This window comes from Emiliania huxleyi (assembly GCF_000372725.1).
Source record: "Emiliania huxleyi CCMP1516 unplaced genomic scaffold EMIHUscaffold_232, whole genome shotgun sequence".
In the NCBI taxonomy this organism is placed as follows: Eukaryota; Haptophyta; order Isochrysidales; family Noelaerhabdaceae; genus Emiliania; species Emiliania huxleyi.
The window spans coordinates 59,596-79,877 of record NW_005200317.1 but is presented as its reverse complement, the minus strand read 5'-3'; the positions used below and the strand labels follow the sequence as shown (position 1 = coordinate 79,877).

The 20,282-nt window shown below is 61.2% G+C and overlaps 4 protein-coding genes across 4 annotated transcripts in view; 3 read left to right on the top strand and 1 right to left on the bottom strand.

Annotated features, from left to right (window-relative positions):
• Window positions 1-118: 118 nt before the first annotated feature.
• Window positions 119-5,789, top strand: EMIHUDRAFT_457257 (hypothetical protein). Its single transcript, XM_005779311.1, has 11 exons — window positions 119-728; window positions 804-842; window positions 1,055-1,140; window positions 1,675-1,731; window positions 2,397-2,435; window positions 3,731-3,767; window positions 4,160-4,246; window positions 4,445-4,551; window positions 4,759-4,867; window positions 5,058-5,164; window positions 5,717-5,789. Exons 1-10 carry the CDS (start codon window positions 587-589, stop codon window positions 5,111-5,113), a joined length of 759 nt encoding a protein of 252 aa, XP_005779368.1. The 5' UTR covers window positions 119-586; the 3' UTR covers window positions 5,114-5,164; window positions 5,717-5,789.
• A 5,124-nt stretch (window positions 5,790-10,913) lies between these two features.
• On the bottom strand, window positions 10,914-11,952 carry EMIHUDRAFT_236236 (hypothetical protein; the record flags this gene model as incomplete). Its single annotated transcript, XM_005779310.1, has 4 exons — window positions 10,914-11,282; window positions 11,396-11,494; window positions 11,577-11,705; window positions 11,929-11,952. The coding sequence occupies 4 exons, from the start codon at window positions 11,950-11,952 to the stop codon at window positions 10,914-10,916; spliced, it is 621 nt and encodes a 206-aa protein (XP_005779367.1).
• A 681-nt stretch (window positions 11,953-12,633) lies between these two features.
• EMIHUDRAFT_457256 (hypothetical protein) lies at window positions 12,634-18,840 on the top strand. Its single transcript, XM_005779309.1, has 18 exons — window positions 12,634-12,657; window positions 13,285-13,321; window positions 13,590-13,649; window positions 13,819-13,878; window positions 14,027-14,044; window positions 14,210-14,294; window positions 14,891-14,941; window positions 15,088-15,137; window positions 15,329-15,351; window positions 15,425-15,487; window positions 16,596-16,648; window positions 16,812-16,860; window positions 17,142-17,193; window positions 17,473-17,551; window positions 17,635-17,682; window positions 17,852-17,896; window positions 18,211-18,287; window positions 18,502-18,840. The coding sequence occupies exons 3-18, from the start codon at window positions 13,605-13,607 to the stop codon at window positions 18,535-18,537; spliced, it is 834 nt and encodes a 277-aa protein (XP_005779366.1). The 5' UTR covers window positions 12,634-12,657; window positions 13,285-13,321; window positions 13,590-13,604; the 3' UTR covers window positions 18,538-18,840.
• A 982-nt stretch (window positions 18,841-19,822) lies between these two features.
• Window positions 19,823-20,282, top strand: part of EMIHUDRAFT_366779 (hypothetical protein) — a 1,003-nt gene continuing 543 nt past the window's right edge. Inside the window, exon 1 of the mRNA XM_005779308.1 lies at window positions 19,823-20,176. Within this exon, the coding sequence (XP_005779365.1) occupies window positions 19,887-20,102 (216 nt within the window). The 5' untranslated portion in view covers window positions 19,823-19,886 and the 3' untranslated portion in view covers window positions 20,103-20,176. The remainder of the gene's footprint in view (window positions 20,177-20,282) is intronic.

Here is a 20,282-nt window from a genome sequence, read left to right as displayed (position 1 = left end):
TCCGTTTGTGCAGCGCAGCTTTCTCAGCGACGGCTTCGCCGCCACGCCGAGTGTGGCCGGTACCGCGGACGCACTGCGCAGGGTCGCAGCTGGAGAGTTGTCAGCATCGACGCGGGAGGCTGCTGCCCGCCGCATACGCGCCGAGCTCTCTTCGGCGGCGGTGGGGCGGCGGTTTCACGAGCTGCTGCTGCGGGGCGTCTGTGGGGAGGGGGGCGAGGAGGAGGGGTTGGGCGAGGCGGAGGCGGGGAAGGAGGAGGAGGAAGCAGCGGCGGCGGAGGAGGAGGCGGCGGAGGGAGAGCAGGAGGAGGAGGAGGCAGAGGCCGAGGCGGGGCAGGAGGGCGAGGGCGAGGAGGAGGAGGAGGAGGAGGCAGCGGCAGGGCAGGAGGGCGAGGGTGAGGAGGACGAGGGCGAGGGGTCGTCCGTGTCGATCAGCGAGTGGCTGCCATCGCCCGGGCGCGGCAGCCGCGTCGCCTCCGCCGCCGACCCCGCCGCCGCCAACGCGCCGCCGCCACCCTCCACCACCACCACCGCCGCCGTCACTGCGGTTGCTCGTCACTCGGAGTGCACAGGGGAGAACGCGCTTCTGATGCGGACTCGGGAGGACGGCGTGTGCAGCAACGACGGCGGGGGGGCAGGAGGGGGAGGGGGAGCAGGAGCAGGGGGCGAATGGGGAGCAGCAGCAGCAGCAGGAGGAGGAGGAGGAGGAGGCGGAGGCGACGGAGGAGCAGGAGGAGGAGGAGGAGGAGGCGATGTTGGTGTTTGGGTGGTGGCGGCTCCAGTCACTATCATTAACTGAGTAATAGGTGTTGATGGAGTGACTGGGTGGAGTTTGGTCGGAGGAGGCGGCGCAGGGGATTTGCCCCCGGCCCGAGTCCATGGGTGCTCAATAACTAATCATTAACCACGTACCGAACAGGCGAGGGGGCGGCCGCCGACGCGAGTCCATGGGTGGTCAATTAATTGATCGTTAACAACTGATAGGAGGGGGCGGCCCCCGTCCCGAGTCCGTAGGGGATGCGTTCGTGATCAGTAACTAGTCATTAACAACTGGTAGGCGAGGGGACGGCCGCCGACGCGAGGGACTCGCAGGAAAGCTGGGACGCCTCCGAGCTGGACTGGTTCGTCAAAGCACGCGAGCAGGAGTGGGGAGATAGATACAGGGAGATATGGGGAGATATGGGGGGATATGGGTTCGTCAAAGTGCGCGAGCAGGAGACTAATGAGTGAGTAATGAGCCACTTACTAATGAATGAGAATAAACAGCCACTTATTAATGAGTGAGAATGAACAGCCACTTGCCAATGAGAGCACGCAGTGCTAATGACCACGAGACCACCTTAACTTGCGGATGACTGGTTGTGGAGAAGAAGACGAACAGTCTTCAGCCCGCGGGCAGGATACGAGCGCGGAGGCGAATGAATAGTGAACTACGTCATGGTTAGTGAACTAACTACCGGTGCAGTACGCGGGCAGTTGTCTGTGGTGATGCCTTTCCCTGAGAACGCACACAAACAACGCCTCGTGTGTAATGCCCTGTGTGTTCCGCGAGTGCGTGTGCCCCGTCGTCCATTGCTAGGACGTGTGTAACACTGACGGACTGACTGCAGGACGCCGGCGCGGTGGCATCTCCCCATATCTCCCCATATCTCCCCATATCTCCCCATATCTCCCCAGGACGCCGGCGCGGTGGCGGCGCTGCTGAAGCGAGACCGGCAGCGCCTGTCGGCGGAGGCGCGCGGGCTGAGTACGCAAGTAAAGACGGGTCATAGCCAATCATACCAGCCCACTCTTTCCTTTGCACCTGGCCATATCTCCCCATATCTCCCCACTCTTTCCTTTGCACCTGGTGCTACAGAGGGCCGCCAGCACGCTGACATCTCCCCATATCTCCCCATATCTCCCCGTATCTCCCCATCTCCCCGCGCATATCTCCCCATCTCTCCCCATCTCTCCCCGTATCTCCCCATTTCCCCGCGGGAGGGAGCCCATATCTCCCCATCTCTCCTCATATCTCCCCGTATCTCCCCATTTCCCCATATCTCCCCATATCTCCCCATATCTCCCCGTATCTCCTCATATCTCCCCGTATCTCCCCATCTCCCCGCGGGAGGTATACCAATCGCACCGCCAGGTGGAAGAGAAGTCGTGGGCGCTGCAACCATAGTAGCACTGTTTAGTCAGGCGGGCGGGCGGGTTGTGGCGGGCGCCGAGGAGATGCACCGCCAAAGCGTAATGTGGCATACCGGAGCGGCATAGGCGCCGAGGGCTGGGCGGCGGCGGGCGGAGTGACGAGGCAACCACTCATGTTTAGCAAGGCTGGACTTAAGGCGGCGCCGACGGAACCAACAGCCGGCGTCGGAGTTCGCGTCCTGAAGCGTACCATGCTATGGGATCAGGCGCGAGGGCTGGCGGCGTCGGACCCGCTGCCAGCGTGGGCGCTCGCCTGCTCGGACAACACACTAAGTCATCAGTGCTCAGAAGCCTACTCACACGGGTCGTGTGTTAGGTGCTTGTCTGCTCGGACCGAGCTTCGCGCTGTGAACGGCGTCTCTTCACACCTGCTGCTGTGAACAGGTGCTCGTCTGCTCGGACGGAGCCTCGCGCTGTGAACGGCGTCTCTTCACACCTGCTGCTGTGAACAGGTGCTCGTCTGCTCGGACAGAGCCTCGCGCTGTGAACGGCGTCTCTTCACACCTGCTGCTGTGAACAGGTGCTCGTCTGCTCGGACAGAGCCTCGCGCTGTGAACGGCGTCTCTTCACACCTGCTGCTGTGAACAGGTGCTCGTCTGCTCGGACGGAGCCTCGCGCTGTGAACGGCGTCTCTTCACACCTGCTGCTGTGAACAGGTGCTCGTCTGCTCGGACGGAGCCTCGCGCTGTGAACGGCGTCTCTTCACACCTGCTGCTGTGAACAGGTGCTCGTCTGCTCGGACAGAGCCTCGCGCTGTGAACGGCGTCTCTTCACACCTGCTGCTGTGAACAGGTGCTCGTCTGCTCGGACGGAGCCTCGCGCTGTGAACGGCGTCTCTTCACACCTGCTGCTGTGAACAGGTGCTCGTCTGCTCGGACGGAGCCTGGCGCTGTGAACGGCGTCTCTTCACACCTGCTGCTGTGAACAGGTGCTCGTCTGCTCGGACGGAGCCTCGCGCTGTGAACGGCGTCTCTTCACACCTGCTGCTGTGAACAGGTGCTCGTCTGCTCGGACAGAGCCTCGCGCTGTGAACGGCGTCTCTTCACACCTGCTGCTGTGAACAGGTGCTCGTCTGCTCGGACAGAGCCTCGCGCTGTGAACGGCGTCTCTTCACACCTGCTGCTGTGAACAGGTGCTCGTCTGCTCGGACGGAGCCTCGCGCTGTGAACGGCGTCTCTTCACACCTGCTGCTGTGAACAGGTGCTCGTCTGCTCGGACGGAGCCTCGCGCTGTGAACGGCGTCTCTTCACACCTGCTGCTGTGAACAGGTGCTCGTCTGCTCGGACAGAGCCTCGCGCTGTGAACGGCGTCTCTTCACACCTGCTGCTGTGAACAGGTGCTCGTCTGCTCGGACGGAGCCTCGCGCTGTGAACGGCGTCTCTTCACACCTGCTGCTGTGAACAGGTGCTCGTCTGCTCGGACGGAGCCTGGCGCTGTGAACGGCGTCTCTTCACACCTGCTGCTGTGAACAGGTGCTCGTCTGCTCGGACGGAGCCTCGCGCTGTGAACGGCGTCTCTTCACACCTGCTGCTGTGAACAGGTGCTCGTCTGCTCGGACAGAGTGGTGCTGCGAGAGGGCGCCAGCTAGCCGAGATGCACCCGAGATGCAGCCGAGATGCACCCGAGATGCAGCCGAGATGCAGCCGAGATGCGCCGAGATGCAGCCGAGATACAGCCGAGATACAGCCTAGATGCAGCCGAGGACGCTGCGGCGGCGGCGAGGCGCGTGTGAACGGCGTCTCTTCACACCTGCAGCTGTGAACAGGCGAGAGGACGAGCTAGAGGACAGCTCTGGTGTGAACGGCGTCTCTTCACACCTGCAGCTGTGAACAGGCGAGAGGACGAGCTAGAGGACAGCTCTGGTGTGAACGGCGTCTCTTCACACCTGCAGCTGTGAACAGGCGAGAGGACGAGCTAGAGGACAGCTCTGGTGTGAACGGCGTCTCTTCACACCTGCTGCTGTGAATAGGCGCGCTGGCCGTGCTGAAGCGCGGCGGGTGGCACTTTAAGTTCCCAGACACCAACGTCTTCTTCCTGCTGACGCGCCACGCCGACGGTGCGCCACCCCCCCCCCCCCAAGAGGGGAGATTTGCTTCATCCGTAATGTGGTTCGTCGTTCCTGACAGGCACCCCAAAAGAAGCTAAAAAAGGAGCTTCAATGAATAGTCAACGATGAATTTAACGACTATCAGGCACCCTTAGCCCGAAGGAAGATCTGCAGCGAGGGAAGCTTTACGTTACAGTTGAGTATCAGGCGCCGTCACCCCGAAGGAAGCAGATCTGCAGCGAGGGAAACTGCCGCAGCACGCCGTCGTACTGGCGCGCACCTCTGGCGCTCCCTCGCCGCTACCATCTCTGTCTGTGAGAGAGCCGTCCGCTTTGAGTTTACTGCAGGTGCGCACCTCGCGCTACCTCGCCGCCGCGCGCGCCCTCTCTGTGCCGCCCAGGAAGCCGTCGGAGATATAGCCGAGATGTGGCCGAGGTGCAGTTGAGACATCATCCAGGTCGCCGTCGGAGACATAGCCCCGCGTTATCTCAGCGACATCGATATTGATAGTGATGCTACAGGTGAACGGAAGCCCGTCGGAGATCCGCGCGATTGAGAACGTTAAGACAAAGGTGAACAATCATGCTGACGACTCTTGTGATTGGCAACAGGAAGCCGTCGGAGCTCCACGTACGCGAGGCGCTCAGAGCGCGACGCTGCGCCCCGTGTGTGTGCGCGCGGCGTCTCTTCACAGCTGCAGCTGTGAACAGGTGCTGGAGGCGACGCTGCGCGGCGTCGGCGCCACCCTCGGCGCCACCCTCGCCGCGATACAGCCGAGATGTTTTCTGAATGCTGATAACAATCTAGGCTGTGTTAACAGGCACGCTGGGGATGAAGCTCAAGCACGACGTGATGGCCGACCACATCCCGAGCTAGTAGCTGCTCGAGGCAGCGCTATTGGGCCTGCTCTCCGGCAGGCTCTCCTACGGGGTGTGGACCCTGAGTTGACCAGGGGTTGTGCGCTGGGCCCTCCTGCTCGGCTCCAGCCAGTAGACAAGTCTTGTCATCAACAGAGTAGAAGGATCTGACCTCGGGGCCGATGTGACCAAGCGCTGGTAGCGTGGTTTAACCTCACACCCATGGTCTCACAGTGTGCCGGCAGTCGCCGAGCAGTGTCGCTCACACAAGCCGCAGCACAAGTGACTGAGGGCCAGTGAGGGCGAGCCCATCGCTGTCACAGCTGTGGCAGCCGCACAATAGGCTGTGTCAACTGTGCAGAGTGTGTGAGCAGCAGAGGAGCTGCTCTCCAGGCTTCTGTCGCAAAGAGCTGCATGCCACCGAAAGCGCTGTCGAGGTTCGCCGAGCGCGGCGCAGGTTGAGGGACACCGTCACCGACGAGCGCGTTGGACTTTTCACTCCGGACAAAGACAGTGGCGCTGCGCGGTGCGTGCCACTGTCTTAGCGGCGAGGCGCGGGACCGTCTGTGGCGAAGTGGGTCGCGTCCCTCGATTTCCTCAACTCACGGTCCGCTCCCTCTACCGTACATTCTTTTCTTTTCTCGCACGCGCCTTGCCTGTCGAATCGTGTTCGTGTGTGTGAGTGACAATTCTTGATACGAAACCACGACGACACTCGACACACACCCAGTTGACTCGCATCGGTTGCCTCTCCATGACACACCGCACACACACACACACACACACACACACACACACACAGGTGATGACGTCGACATCGGTGGAATCGGCTGGGTCAACGTCAATGTCGATAGCTCTTTCCCGTCGTGAGGCGGCGTCGCCGTCGGATCGTCGTAAGCAGCAACAACAAAACAAAGCCCCCCCTCAAATGAAAAGACGTTTGCGTTGCTCTCGAGGTTCTCGAGGATCGGTGCATTCAGTGGTTGTGGAAAACAGCGTGGCACCCCTAGCACCTCTCTACCAACGAGCTGGCACTTTTCAAAACTTCCGTACCTGAGCGTCGGTGTTAGATATCGCTGATGCCATGTAGCACTAAGTTCGTGTGAGCGGTGAAGGGCGGTGGAGCTCGCCGCTCGCGGCTACTTGACCTCGTGGGAGAAGCCCGGGATCTTCTTGACGACCTGGTCCAGGATCTGTAGCAGTCGATTATGATCCACCCTCGCCACCCGCCTGTCGCCACCACCCGCGGCTCCCCCGTTGCCCTCGCCACCCGCTCGCTACCGCCCTCCCCCCCACCTCCTCCACACTGCCGCCGCCATCACTCACGCCGCCGCCGCCCTCCACCTCCCCCACACCTCCGCCAACCTCCACGCTGCCTTTCCCGCCGCAACCCTCTCGTTCGCCGCCCCTCGCCCCCACCGCCCCCCTACTCCACCCCTCGCCCTCCCCACCGCCCTACCGAACCACCCACCGCTCGCCCACATACCGACTTCCGTCCTCCCGCCGCCCTTACCCCTTCCCGCCCCGCTCCGCCCTCGCCATCCCCCATCTGTGCGCCCCTGCCTCCCCGTCCGCTCCCTCCCGCTTGGCGCCCATCCCGCCCTCTGCCCTCGCCCTCCGCCCCTGCCCTGGGTGGCCTGGGTGGCATCTCCGCATCATCACGCGCCAAGTGGGAGGGAAGTGGACGGGGCCCTGAGCCGACCTAGCCCCAGACGGAACGGGGCGCCCAACACGTGCCCGGATTACTGTGCCTTCCCCGGGTGCAGCCTTTCGGTTCGTGAAGGGTCGGTGCGAGTCGTGCTTTCCTCGATCCCCCGCCCTCCCCCACCATCTCCGCCGCTTTGGCTCTCCAGCCTTACCACCGGGAGGCGGCGAGGCGAAATCAGACTCGGTCGAGAGACCCCAGATTGGCATCCATGCCTTTCTGGACAGGGTGGCCCGCCACAACGACCCGTAAAATACGGGAGTATCGACAAACGCATTCTATGTCACGCGTAATACGCGACGAAGAGAACTGGTACTCGGCAGTTCTTGCCGCTTACGGAAAGGTTGGGCTGCACGTGTACATGGAAGACTATCTGAGCAGCGAAAAAGAATTCAATAAAATTGCAGCATACTTGGAGAAATGATACTGAAAAGTCCACAAAGAAAAGCGAAATTTCTCCACACACACAAGGTGGCGGGCCAAGGGGGGGGCGACCCTCGCGTCGTGGTGCACTAACCCCGAGAAACCAGAAACCCATCGGTATCGCTCCTCATCGCAAACAACCCTGTCAGCAGTCAGGCCGTAGTCAGTCCTTCCTCCGTCCGGGAATGAGCTACATACACTGAGAGAGAGAGAGCCGTGTGTATCGCGCGCCTGAGCCTGTCCCTTTTCTCCCATTAACTAGTTTATCTCGGCTTCTCCACATGAACCAAGCATCGGCACCGTGAGGTGTGATACATTGGTGCGTAAAGGGGAGAGGGTGGGTGGGAACCAAAGAGAGATGGCGCAGCCGGAGGGCTGGCGCCGTCAGAGAGGATGGAGCGGCCACAGAGGTGGCGCGGCATCAGGTCCCATGAGCAGGGAGAGAGCGCAGCGAGAGCGCCGCGCATGAGGAGCAAGGGCCAAGCGCGCTCGCGAAAGTAGGCGGCGAAAGCGCGCACCAGCTGAAGTGCAAGTTTGGTGTTCACAGCAGCGGAGGCTGAGTGAAGACCGCATGCGATGTGCGCGAGGGCACACGAGAGGGACTCAGGAGAGGTATCCGTGAGTACCCTACGATAAACTAGTGGCCTACCACGAGTTGGGGCCCCCACCCCAATCGTTATCGGCGGACTAGTTTATCTCGGCTTCTCCACATGAACCAAGCATCGGCACCGTGAGGTGTGATACATTGGTGCGTAAAGGGTCAGTCTGGAGTCGCGTGCCTCCACAACGGAAGAGCTACGCAGTACCTGACATCCCAACGCAGAGTGGAGGGAGCGGGTGCAGACGGACCTCGCATCCCAATGAAGCCAGAAGAGGGGCAGATGCGCTCGTGACGAGGAGCGACCCCAGCGTGAAGCCTACATTCACGCCACGCCGCCCACGAGGCGGCACACGAGACGAGGCTCGAGTAGACGAAGAGCGAGACGAGGCTCACACGAGGCGGCGGCAGAGACAGCCGCCCGCCACGCCACGCCGCCCACGAGGCGGCACACGAGACGAGGCTCGAGTAGACGAAGAGCGAGACGAGGCTCACACGAGGCGGCGGCACAGACAGCCGCCCGCCACGCCACGCCGCCCACGAGGCGGCACACGAGACGAGGCTCGAGTAGACGAAGAGCGAGACGAGGCTCACTCGAGGCGGCGGCAGAGACAGCAGCCCGCCACGCCGCCCACGAGGCGGCACACGAGACGAGGCTCGAGTAGACGAAGAGCGAGACGAGGCTCACTCGAGGCGGCGGCAGAGACAGCCGCCCGCCACGCCGCCCACGAGGCGGCACACGAGACGAGGCTCGAGTAGACGAAGAGCGAGACGAGGCTCACTCAAGGCGGCAGCAGAGACAGCCGCCCGCCACGCCGTCCAAGAGGCGGCACACGAGACGCGCCACGCCACGCCGCCCAAGAGGCGGCACACGAGACGAGGCTCGAGTAGACGAAGAGCGAGACGAGGCTCACTCGAGGCGGCGGCAAAGACAGCCGCCCGCCACGCCGTCCAAGAGGCGGCACACGAGACGAGGCTCGAGTAGACGACGAGCGAGACGAGGCTCACTCGAGGCGGCGGCGGAGACAGCCGCCCGCCACGCCACGCCGCCCACGAGGCGGCACACGAGACGAGGCTCGAGTAGACGAAGAGCGAGACGAGGCTCACTCAAGGCGGCAGCAGAGACAGCCGCCCGCCACGCCGTCCAAGAGGCGGCACACGAGACGAGGCTCGAGCAGACGAAGAGCGAGACGAGGCTCACTCGAGGCGGCGGCAGAGACAGCCGCCCGCCACGCCACGCCGCCCACGAGGCGGCACACAAGACGAGGCTCGAGTAGACGAAGAGCGAGACGAGGCTCACTCGAGGCGGCGGCAGAGACAGCCGCCCGCCACGCCACGCCCCCCAAGAGGCGGCACACGAGACGAGGCTCGAGTAGACGAAGAGCGAGACGAGGCTCACTCGAGGCGGAGGCAGAGACAGCAGCCCGCCACGCCGCCCAAGAGGCGGCACACGAGACGAGGCTCGAGTAGACGAAGAGCGAGACGAGGCTCACTCGAGGCGGCGGCAGAGACAGCAGCCCGCCACGCCGCCCACGAGGCGGCACACGAGACGAGGCTCGAGTAGACGAAGAGCGAGACGAGGCTCACTCGAGGCGGCGGCAGAGACAGCCGCCCGCCACGCCACGCCGCCCACGAGGCGGCACACGAGACGAGGCTCGAGTAGACGAAGAGCGAGACGAGGCTCACTCGAGGCGGGCAGAGACAGCCGCCCGCCACGCCGCCCACGAGGGCGAACGAGGCGAGGCTTGAGCAGACAAAGAGAGCGAGACGAGGCTCACTCGAAGAGCAGCAAGCGCCGCTGCACGGGCGGAGCAAGTGCCGGAGTGCTGCCTTGGATAGAGATCTCCCAGAGCAACATGACAGCAGAGCTTATCGCCGGCGGGTCCAGAGAGAAAGGAGAAGCACGCCACGAGACGTGATGCAACAGCAGCACCAAGAGTGGGCTGTGGGGCCACCGCCCCTGGCCGCCAGGTGGACGAGGCCGTCGTGGCAGAGCCGAGGCGACCACGAGAGCGCCACAAGCGCGGCAGACGAGGCCGCCGCCCATCGTGTACTGCTGCCCAGAACAGTCGCCAGCGACAGCAAGAATGGCGCAGACACAGATTCTGTGCCAACCAAAGAGAGATGGCGCAGCCGGAGGGCTGGCGCCGTCAGAGAGGATGGAGCGGCCACAGAGGTGGCGCGGCATCAGGTCCCATGAGCAGGGAGAGAGCGCAGCGAGAGCGCCGCGCATGAGGAGCAAGGGCCAAGCGCGCTCGCGAAAGTAGGCGGCGAAAGCGCGCACCAGCTGAAGTGCAAGTTTGGTGTTCACAGCAGCGGAGGCTGAGTGAAGACCGCATGCGATGTGCGCGAGGGCACACGAGAGGGACTCAGGAGAGGTATCCGTGAGTACCCTACGATAAACTAGTGGCCTACCACGAGTTGGGGCCCCCACCCCAATCGTTATCGGCGGAGCTAAAAGTACGTACGAATCGTATGAAAAGGGCCAGAATATCGGCCCGCGAGGTGGGGTGCTAGTATGAGACCGATACGTCGCAGTTCTCTTGCTCCAAGCGCTTGCGCCGGCGGTTAGTGGTGCACTAACCTCCGAGAAACCCATCGGGTCGCTCCTCATCGCAAACCCTGTCATCAGCAGAGTCCTCCTGCGGGAATGTACGTAAGAGCCACATACACTAGCGGCTTCTCCGACTGCGCTGAGTGGTAGGGCCGCCCCCAAGGGCCTAGAAAGCGCGCCTCCCTCTCCCTTTTCTCCCATTAAGCTAAAAGTACGTACACTAGAGAACACAACCCCCTCTCCCTCTTCTCCCAGTATGTATGTAAGGGGGTGAACCGCGCCATCCTCGATCGCCGTGCAAAGCTCGCTTCCGAGCTCTCACGCCGCGCGTAGGGCCCTTAGGGGCCTAGAGAACACAACCTCGAGTGGTTCCTGCGCGAGAGGATGGGGGCACATGGAGAGACTCGGTCTTTGTGTGTGTAGTACGTCTACAGGTGGATGCAGGCGTACGCGGTCGCCCTGCAGCTCTCTCCATGGTTCGGGGCGGGCTCTCCTCTCTCACTAGCAGGCACCCCCCACCTGTACGGGCGCCCCCCTCCCTACGTGCGCGCCCTCTTGGCGGCATTCGCGCGTGGCACCTTGAAGGGCTTCCCGGCCGCCGCACCGGAGATGCGCGCCTTCTCGATGGCCTCGATGGCCGCCGCCGCCTCGGCGGCGGCGATCGCCTCTTCGTCGTCCTCGACCGCGGCGTGGCCGCCACTCGACGACGCGGCCGCCCCCAGGTCGACGGTCTCGACCTCCGCCGCCTCCTCGCCACCCCCGAAGGAGACGCGGCGCCGGGCCGGAGTAGCCTGGCCCCGCCCGGCAGCAAACATGGCGAGAAGCTCGCCCTGCTTCTCCAGGATGGGCTGCATGGACGAGATCATCTTGCCCGCGATCTTGTCGGCCATCTTGTCGGCCATCGCGTCCTCGTTGATGAGCAGGGGCGTCGGGGCGGTAGGTGCCGAAGGAGCGTGTCCATTAATGCTCGGGTCGGGTTGGCGATCATCGTCTCGGTGAGCTTGGTGATACTCTCGAGCACCGTGTCGAGCTTCTTCTCTGTGTCCGTGGTAGGCTGGGCGGGGTTGGCCGTAGTGGTGGTCGCGATGCGGGTAGGGCAGTGTGGTGCGATGTGGCCCATCTGGCCGCAGGTCCGGGGCGGGGTCGGGGCCCAAAGTGATTCGGCCTATCGCCTCGGCAAGGTCCTCGGTGCGATTCTCCACGGTGTCGTCGAGCGAAAGCGCGGTAGCCGCGGAGGAGATGACGTCGACATCGGTGGAATCGGCTGGGTCAACGTCAATGTCGATAGCTCTTTCACGTCGGATCCCCTTGTTGTCTCCGATGTGTCGCGCCTGCGCGCTCGGCGTGTATGAAATCCATATCACCCCATGCTCCACGACTGGGGCTTTAGGCGGCGAGGGCGGGGCGCTAGGCGGCGGTTGTGTGTCTGTGTGTCGCTCCAGCGTGTGCCGTCATCTCTCCCCTGCCTTGCGTCCATGTCCAGTCCGAGCCTGGCTGTTCTTCGCCTTCCAGTGAATCAATCCCCAGTGTCCACTTGGCAAGCCTCTGGCGCACTTGGAGCACTTGGAGTGCGGTCATTAACCTCACGCCCAGGACCGATTGGTTGATGGATAGAAAGGCGAAGAACAGTCAGGCTCGGACACCAGCGCGGAAAGGGTGGACGCGGGACAGATGATGACGACACGCACGAGCGACACACAGACACAAACAAGCCGGGGAGCTAAGAAGCGCGCCCAGGCCCAGTGAGAAAATCATTTATTTCGCTGCTCCACAGCGTCTTGACCTGTTCGACGGTCTCCACCTCTGCCGAGCGTCGTGTGACGGCCGCTGTAGCCGTTTCTGATGTCTCTTCTTTGGCCGAGGTCTCGCCTCCGCTTCACCTCCGACTGGTACTGGTCCCCGCAACGGCCCACAGTCCTCCGTCTCCATGTTCAACCCCCTCCCCCCCCAGTCCTCGTACTTGACCATAATCTGCTTCCCTGATGTCGCGGTTGCTCCCCCTCATGCCTCAGTCCCTCCACCCCCACCTCGTTTGTCTGAATACACGTCCCTCCTCTGATCTTTGCGCAGTTTGAATCCTCGTCCTGAAGCCCCCCGCTCTTCCAACCCGGTTCGCACACACCACACACAGTTTTCTACTTTTCCTGACGACAGCGTCTTGAGGAAAAAGGCCGACATTTGGTCGACGGCGCGCAGCAGCCCCCTCGCCCACAGGCCCCGCGCTGCTCGCGCCATGTCGGGAAAGCTCAACAAGTCAACCGCGAGCCTCCACGCCGCTGCGAAGTGAGCGCGCCGCCGCGCCCTCGCCTCCTCGCATTCGCATCTAGGACGCCGCATCACACAGCGCCTCGTGCGACGGGCGCAGCGCACTCGGGGATGCTTGGGTGAAGAGAGAGGAGGCCGCTGGGTGGGTAAGCGAACACCAGGCCCTGCCACCGCCGCCGTGCCGCCAAATCACCGCCGCCGCCCGCCGCCGCCCGGCTGCCGCGCCTCACGATCTCACGGGCGCGCTATCTCACGCCGTGGGGCGCCGTCGGGCGGGCCTCCCTCCATCTCCTCGGCAGCTCGCGCCTCCCTCGACGCCGCCCCTAGACTGAGCTCGAGCAGAGACACGCGCGCCACACACCGTGACTGTGCACACACACAGACACAGGCTCTCGCTCGTGTGGATGCATGTCTCCCGACACCAGCGCGGTATGGGTGGACGCGGGACAGGAGAGGACGGCACGCCCTGGAGCGACACACAGACACGCAGACACTCGCGCAAGACCCAGCGAGGTCGGCTGCCACACATACCGAGAGTAAGATATCACCGCACACACCGCGCGCACGCGCCGCGGCGGCAGTTCCTCCTTCTGTGCAACTGATGCTCGCTCGGCCTGAGAGAGCTCCACACGCCTCTCGCCGCAGGGCCAAGCCGAAGCCGGACTGGTCGCTGACGCCCAAGGCGAGCGCCAGCGGGAGATTGTAACGCGGAGATTCGGAGATTTCTAGTGGTTGTTTTCTTCTCCAGGCGAGCGCCACTCGATGCTTGACCTCGCCGCTAATTAATACTTCATCATTCGTTTCTTCTGTCTTCAGGCGAAGCGGAACTCGATGCTTGACCTCGCCGCGAATTAATAATTAATCATTCGTTTCTTCTGTCTTCAGGCGAAGCGGAACTCGATGTTTGACTTCCCCGCTAATTCCAATTAATTTTCTTCTTTCTTCTCCAGGCGAAGCGGAACTCGATGCTTGACTTCGCCAAGGCCATCGCCAGCGGCGAGGAGGAGCAGGCACGCAAGTTAGTGCATACACAACGGACGGCCACTCCTGAACTAGTTGATGGGTAGAAAGGAACAGGGGCCCGCCTGTTGTATACTTTGGAGACAACGCACACCGCTCATTAGTTTCCTTACCTCACCGTGCCTTACCTTGCCTTACCTTGCCTCAACTTGCCGTTAGGGCGCGGCGCCGGAGAAGTCGCAAGGGTTCGCGATGCGGCCGGAGTCGTCCTTCTACCAGGCGATGAATCTAATGTATTTAATGAATGTATTTAATAACCAAAATTTTGGTTATTTATTAGATGCGGCCCGTCCTATCAAATCGAATGAAGAAATCACATTTAGTTCATTCTTCTCCTCCTTCTCCTTACCTTACCTTCTACCCGCAGGCGATGTCGGACGTTGAGGCGCTCGCCGACTGCCCCTTCTCCTCCTCGGGCGACAGTCACGAATGACCATTCTAACTCGTCATTGATTCATCGATACCTCAGGCGCCCGCGGACTCCAAGTCTGCCCTCGTGAACCTCGACACACTAACGCATGATTAATAACTGATCAACTGATCACTTCAGGCGCTCGCGGACTCCAAGTCTGCCCTCGTTAATCTCGCGGACAACTTCGAGGGCTTCCCGGGGTCGCTTCTGGTGGACGAGAAGGGAGCGCCTAGGGGGAGATATGGGGAGATATGGCGAGATCTGGGGAGATATGGGGAGATGTGGGGAGATGTGGGGAGATGTGGGGAGATGTGGGGAGATGTGGGGAGATGTGGGGAGATGTGGGGAGATGTGGGGAGATGTGGGGAGATGTGGGGAGATGTGGGGAGATGTGCGGAGATATGCGGAGATAGGGGGAGATCAGTGCGGCAGCCCGAGCATCGCATTCGCGCGCCTACCTCCCCACATGTCGCTGCTGCTGGACGGTCGAGAAGGGGGAGCAGCGCCGACGTTGTGTGTGGGCGGGGCATGGACGTTGTGTTGGGCGGGGGCATGGACCCGGCGGAAGGACTTAGTATTCGGAGGGGGTTAGTCGATTGTTGGCGGGAGCCGACGCGGTGGCGGGGGTGGAGAGGCGAAGGAATGATTCTTAATTCCAGTGAATACCATCTTAGGCGCGTCGCGTTCCTTTTGTGTACCCCATCGCCTGGCAGCTCTGCCCGGTTTCTTTACGTCTGCTGTATTTATGCAGGCGCGGACGCGGTGGCGGAGAGGCGAAGGAAGGTGGATCTTAACCTCAATGAACCTATACCATCTCAGGCGCCGACGCGGTGGCCGGGGTCAAGGCGAAGTACGACGTGTCTCCGGACGGCGAGCTGCTCCACTCCTCGCCCGTCATCAATTAGTAGTTGTCAATTGGCGAGATGAGTATTGATTGATTAGGCGACCTCTTCCTCCTCGCCCAGATCACTTTTGCGAATTAATGTTGATTCTCCACCCTATCTAATATGAACTAGGCGACCTCTTCCTCCTCGCCCAGATCGAGATTGCCTGCCCGAAAGAGACGGCGAGAATGCAGCGAGATTGGAGCGAGATCGAGACGAGGGGTCGAGATCGCCTGCCAGCGCAAGAGACGGAGATGGAGCTGTGCTTTGGGGCGGATATGGTTGTCTCATTAGTTAATCACCTTCATACCAGTTCGCAGCTGGGGTTGTTAACTAGTTAATAAATAAGTTAATCAGCCAGTCTGATTCGCAGGCGATGGACCTCCTCTGGGACGGGCGCGCGCCACGACTGCCTGCGCAAGATCTGGAAGAGCCTCCCTCAGTTAACAGGCAGTTCAGAATGAGTTAGGCGCGCTACGACCGTCTGCAAGATCTGGAAGAGTCTGGTCGGGTCTCACGAGGTCGTCCACGAGTACGCGCTCGCCGCCTCTGCCTGTCATTAAGCTCTACCTAGCGAATACTCTCATGGTTTAATGAAACAGGTACGTGCCCGCTCGCCGCCGCTGCCTGTCATTAAGCTCTACCTAGCGAATACTCTCATGGTTTAATGAAACAGGTACGCGCCCGCTCGCCGCCTCTGCCTGTCATTAAGCTCTACCTAGCGAATACTCTCATGGTTTAATGAAACAGGTACGCGCCCGCTCGCCGCCTCTGCCTGTCATTAAGCTCTACCTAGCGAATACTCTCATGGTTTAATGAAACAGGTACGCGCCCGCTCGCCGCCTCTGCCTGTCATTAAGCTCTACCTAGCGAATACTCTCATGGTTTAATGAAACAGGTACGCGCCCGCTCGCCGCCTCTGCCTGTCATTAAGCTCTACCTAGCGAATACTCTCATGGTTTAATGAAACAGGTACGCGCCCGCTCGCCGCCTCTGCCTGTCATTAAGCTCTACCTAGCAAATACTCTCATGATTTAATGAAACAGGTACGTGCCCGCTCGCCGCCGCTGCCTGTCATTATGTTCTACCTAGCAAATACTCTCATGATTTAATGAAACAGGTACGTGCCCGCTCGCCGCCTCTGCCTGTCATTAAGCTCTACCTAGCAAATACTCTCATGATTTAATGAAACAGGTACGTGCCCGCTCGCCGCCGCTGCCTGTCATTATGTTCTACCTAGCAAATACTCTCATGATTTAATGAAACAGGTACGTGCCCGCTCGCCGCCGCTGCCTGTCATTATGTTCTACCTAGCAAATACTCTCATGATTTAATGAAACAGGTACGTGCCCGCTCGCCGCCGCTGCCTGTCATTATGTTCTACCTAGCGAATACTCTCATGGTCTAATGAAACAGGTACGTGCCCGCTCGCGCCGCACTCTGCACATTAAGCTCTCGTTAGCAGTTAGCGAGTCATTGATTACCGACTCAGGTACACGCCAACCTGCCGCATCCTGCACATTAAGCTCTCGTTAGCAGTTAGCGAGTCATTGATTACCGACTCAGGTACACGCCAACCTGCCGCATCCTGCACATTAAGCTCTCATTAGCAGTTAGCGAGTCATTGATTACCGACTCAGGTACACGCCAACCTGCCGCATCCTGCACATTAAGTTCGCGCCGCCCTCCCTCGGCGCCGCCTCCGCCGCCGCCACGCCCGAACGAGAGGCACCCGGCCTTGGAGTGAGCAGCCAGTTCTATAATTGATCAGGCGCCGCCGCCGCCGCCGCCGCCACGCCCGCGCGAACGCAAAAGTGGCTCTTTAATTCAGAGTTCTTTTAAAGAGTTATTTTTAGGCGCCGCCGCCGCCACCTCTGCGCGCGACACGTCCGTCATCGCAAACAAGTGAGATCTAGCCGAGGTCTAGCCGAGGTCTAGCCGAGGTCTGCCGAGAGAGCGAGCCGAGAGAGCTAGCCAAAAGGCAGCCGAGGTCTAGCCGAGGTCTAGCCGAGGTCTAGCCGAGGTCTAGCCGAGATCTCACTAGCCGAGGTCTAGCCGAGAGAGCTAGCCGAGAGAGCTAGATAGCCGAGGTCTAGCCGAGGTCTAGCCGAGGTCTAGCTGCGTCGATCGCCCGAAGAGACGACCTCGGCCGAAGCTCGGCCCAATCTCGCGCAATCTCGCGGAAGGTACTCGAAGACCATCGTCTGCCACTCGATCGTCTCGTCGCACATCCCGCCGGTGCGAATTAGTTAATTAATAACGAGATTTTGATTCACAATCACTAGTGTCGTCTCGTCGCACATCCCGCCGGTGCGAATTAGTTAATTAATAACGAGATTTTAACTAACAATTACTAGTGTCGTCTCGTCGCATATCCCGCCGGTGCGCGAAAACCACTATGAGTTAACACTATGACTTATTGATTAACCATTCACAGTAGTAGTACTCAGGGAGGAGTCAGTAATCCCCCGCCCTTACCCCCGCCCTTACCCCGCGCTGACCCCGCGCTGACCCCAGGTCGACGGCTCGGAGAACAAGAAGGTGCAGTACGTGCGAGGGGACACCAAGGTCCTCGGGTTTGTCGTCGAGCCGACCGGCGGCCCACACCCTCGCGCTCCGCCCCGATCGAGGGGGCTTGGCCCGAGCTGAATTAACGAGTCTCCGTGATGATGGCAACAGGCCCGAATTCGTGCTCCGTCTCGATCGCGTGCGACTTCGCGCTCAACGGCGCGCAGAGAGTCGTCGAGAGTCGTCGAGTCGTCGAGATTCGTCGAGAGTCGTCGAGAGTCGTCGAGTCGTCGAGATTCGTCGAGATTCGTCGAGATTCGTCGAGATTCGGACGTCGCTCAACGAGCAACGGCAGGGAGAGTTACTTAGTGAAGGCTGCCCCCTGCAGGCGGGTTCGACTGGTGGGTGACGAAGCTCCTCTTCAAGTGCACAGGCGCTAATTACTCGATCAATTAGCTAATAATAATCAATTTTCAAAGGCGCTGTTAATCACCGTTCCTTTTTTAAGTGCACAGGCGCCAATCACTAGTTTTAGTTGGTCATACTTGTACTCAATCCGTTACCAAGTTCAAAGGCGCTGTTAATCAACGTTCCTTTTTAAGTGCACAGGCGCCAATCACTTAATTAATTGGTCATATTTGTACTCAATCCGTTGCGACCACACGCTCCTCTTCAAAAGCGCTATTAGTCAACGCTCCTCTCAATGGAGCCTTCTCGGAACCTTCTCGGAACCTTCCCCGTGCGCAGGCGTCGCGGAGATGGCGGCCAAGTCGACCGCGACGGATGTCGCAAAGTGCCTCAAGCGGCTCCGCACGGCCTGCGAGGCTTGAGAGTAGCCGAGATGGGCCGAGAGAGTAGCCGAGAGTTGCCGGTAGCCGAGAGTAGCCGAGAGATGGGCCGAGAGTAGCCGAGAGTAGCCGAGAGTAGCCGAGAGTAGCCGAGAGTAGCCGAGAAATGAGGTGATGTCTCATGTGGCTGTACCTGGCCACCCGGCGCCAAGGCCGGGGCGCCTTCTAAGAGGTTGCCTACTTCGAGTAGGCGTTGGCCAAGGGCGATGCCGACATCGCGATGTGACACCAAGCGTGTGAGGCGCAGCGATACAGTGGGGGCGCGAGCCTCCGGGGGGCGAGAGACGCGTTTCAGCTGAGCTGCACCTCCGAGCGTCCGCATGCAGAGAGCCTCAGGTGGCCTCCGTGCGGCAACCGGCATCCAACCATGCATGAATCGATTCGAAATACGCTGGGGCGCTTCTAAGTTCCTTCCCTCACCCTCCCAGTAAACGTGTTAAAGTTCTTCTCCCGTGTTGTTCAAGGTAAACGGATGTGGGGGGAGGGTAGACAGCGCCCCAAAATCTCCACCTGTGTATCTCGGGCCGCAGTGCGCAGACTGCTGACTGGCACCAACTTGGAACTTGACGGCGGCATGGAGACGTGATGCCTCCATGCCGCCGTTGCGTCGAAATCTCGACATACGAGTCGATCTTTGGCCCGCCAGAGGTACATGAACGGCGTTTCGGGCGACAACAGACAGCGCTGCGACCACGAAGTGGCGGTGGACATGCTCCGAAGCTGCTGGCGTCGCCGCTGGGATCGGCGGCGGCGCCAGCAGCGTTCTCGGATCTGAAGCCGACTTTGAGCGCTGATCGATCGATCTGAGGGCTGGCCGATGGGTGGCGCTGCGACATCGCCGCCACCGGCACCGCGGAGGCCGGCGGCGACCAGAGGAGCGGTTGGGGCGCGTGGCGCATATGCTACCTGCCATGTGAGCATTCGTGTGTGAATAATTTAGGGACATGTACATGTGTGCACGGCATTTTTTTACAAAGAGTGTGGTAGGGATGAGAGTGGTCTGACCGTGGAGAATTCTGGTCGAGGCCCTCTGTAGTATCGCGAGGCGTCCCTCTTCCCTCGTTCGCCGAGAGATCGTCATCTGAACCCGAAGATCGGTGCCCAGCATGTATTGTGGTGATAGTGAGTCGCACGCGGTCCTGTGCGCTGGTCACGGGTGATGGAATTCCCGCGCTAGGGCGAGCCTCCTCATCCGAGGCTGACATATTTCGTTCTAAGTACGAAGGCGCAATTATGCACCGGTGGGGGAGTGGCGCAATTATGCACCGAGTTGTGACACCACAACAAAGAGGTCGGCTGTCTCGCAGCGCGTGCCGCCCAGCGAAAGCAGTCGGGAAACTCTTACGTGCCAATATTTGGGCGCCGTCGGCGCCCAAAGTGCTAATATTAGTGATCTAGGTGGCAAGACGTGCCACTGCACGTGGTGTGGGAATACGAGGATATGGGAGTACGAATCGATGGACTATTCTGCAAAGGGGTGTGAACGGAGAGAGCAAACTCCTGGCAGCTCCCACAGTCGAAATGTGCGCCAGCTGCCCGCTCACCTGTGTCACGCCGCCGCGCACGCACCTCGCTATGTGCTCGCGCGAGCTCCCGCCCGAGCCTCCAGCTCGGTTTCCCACTGCTGCGGAGCCGATCGCTTTTCCTCGGCGCTCGCGTCGAGCCGAGCTCTCGGCACTCTACGGCGGGCGTCGCTGTGCGGGGCGCCCGTTTCCTGCTGGCCCGAGCGGAAAGCTCCACGTGCCCGCGCGAGCTCCGGGCCGAGCCTCCAGCTCGGCGTCCCACTGCTGAGGAGCCGATCGTCGTCCGTCGGTGCTCTCGAGGAGCCGAGCTCCTTGGCCTGCGGCCGGCGACGCTGCAGGACGGCGCGCGCGCACCCCCCCCTCCCTCACCCGCGCGCTCTTCCGCCGGCGGCGCACACGCACCCCTCGCCCCGGCGCTCTTCCGCGGCGCAGACCCCACCCCCCCCCC

Bases quoted from the DNA above. Each gene is read 5' to 3' on its own strand.
- EMIHUDRAFT_457257 (XM_005779311.1), top strand. From the start codon at position 587: ATGCGGACTCGGGAGGACGGCGTGTGCAGCAACGACGGCGGGGGGGCA. The intron at 843-1,054 runs GCGGCGCAGGGG...AACAACTGGTAG, and splicing joins GTGGAGTTTGGTCGGAGGAG to GCGAGGGGACGGCCGCCGAC. The intron at 1,732-2,396 runs GCGCGCGGGCTG...CTATGGGATCAG, and splicing joins GGCAGCGCCTGTCGGCGGAG to GCGCGAGGGCTGGCGGCGTC.
- EMIHUDRAFT_457256 (XM_005779309.1), top strand. From the start codon at position 13,605: ATGCTTGACTTCGCCAAGGCCATCGCCAGCGGCGAGGAGGAGCAG. The intron at 13,650-13,818 runs GCACGCAAGTTA...ACTTGCCGTTAG, and splicing joins CCAGCGGCGAGGAGGAGCAG to GGCGCGGCGCCGGAGAAGTC. The intron at 17,194-17,472 runs GTGCGAATTAGT...CGCTGACCCCAG, and splicing joins TCTCGTCGCACATCCCGCCG to GTCGACGGCTCGGAGAACAA.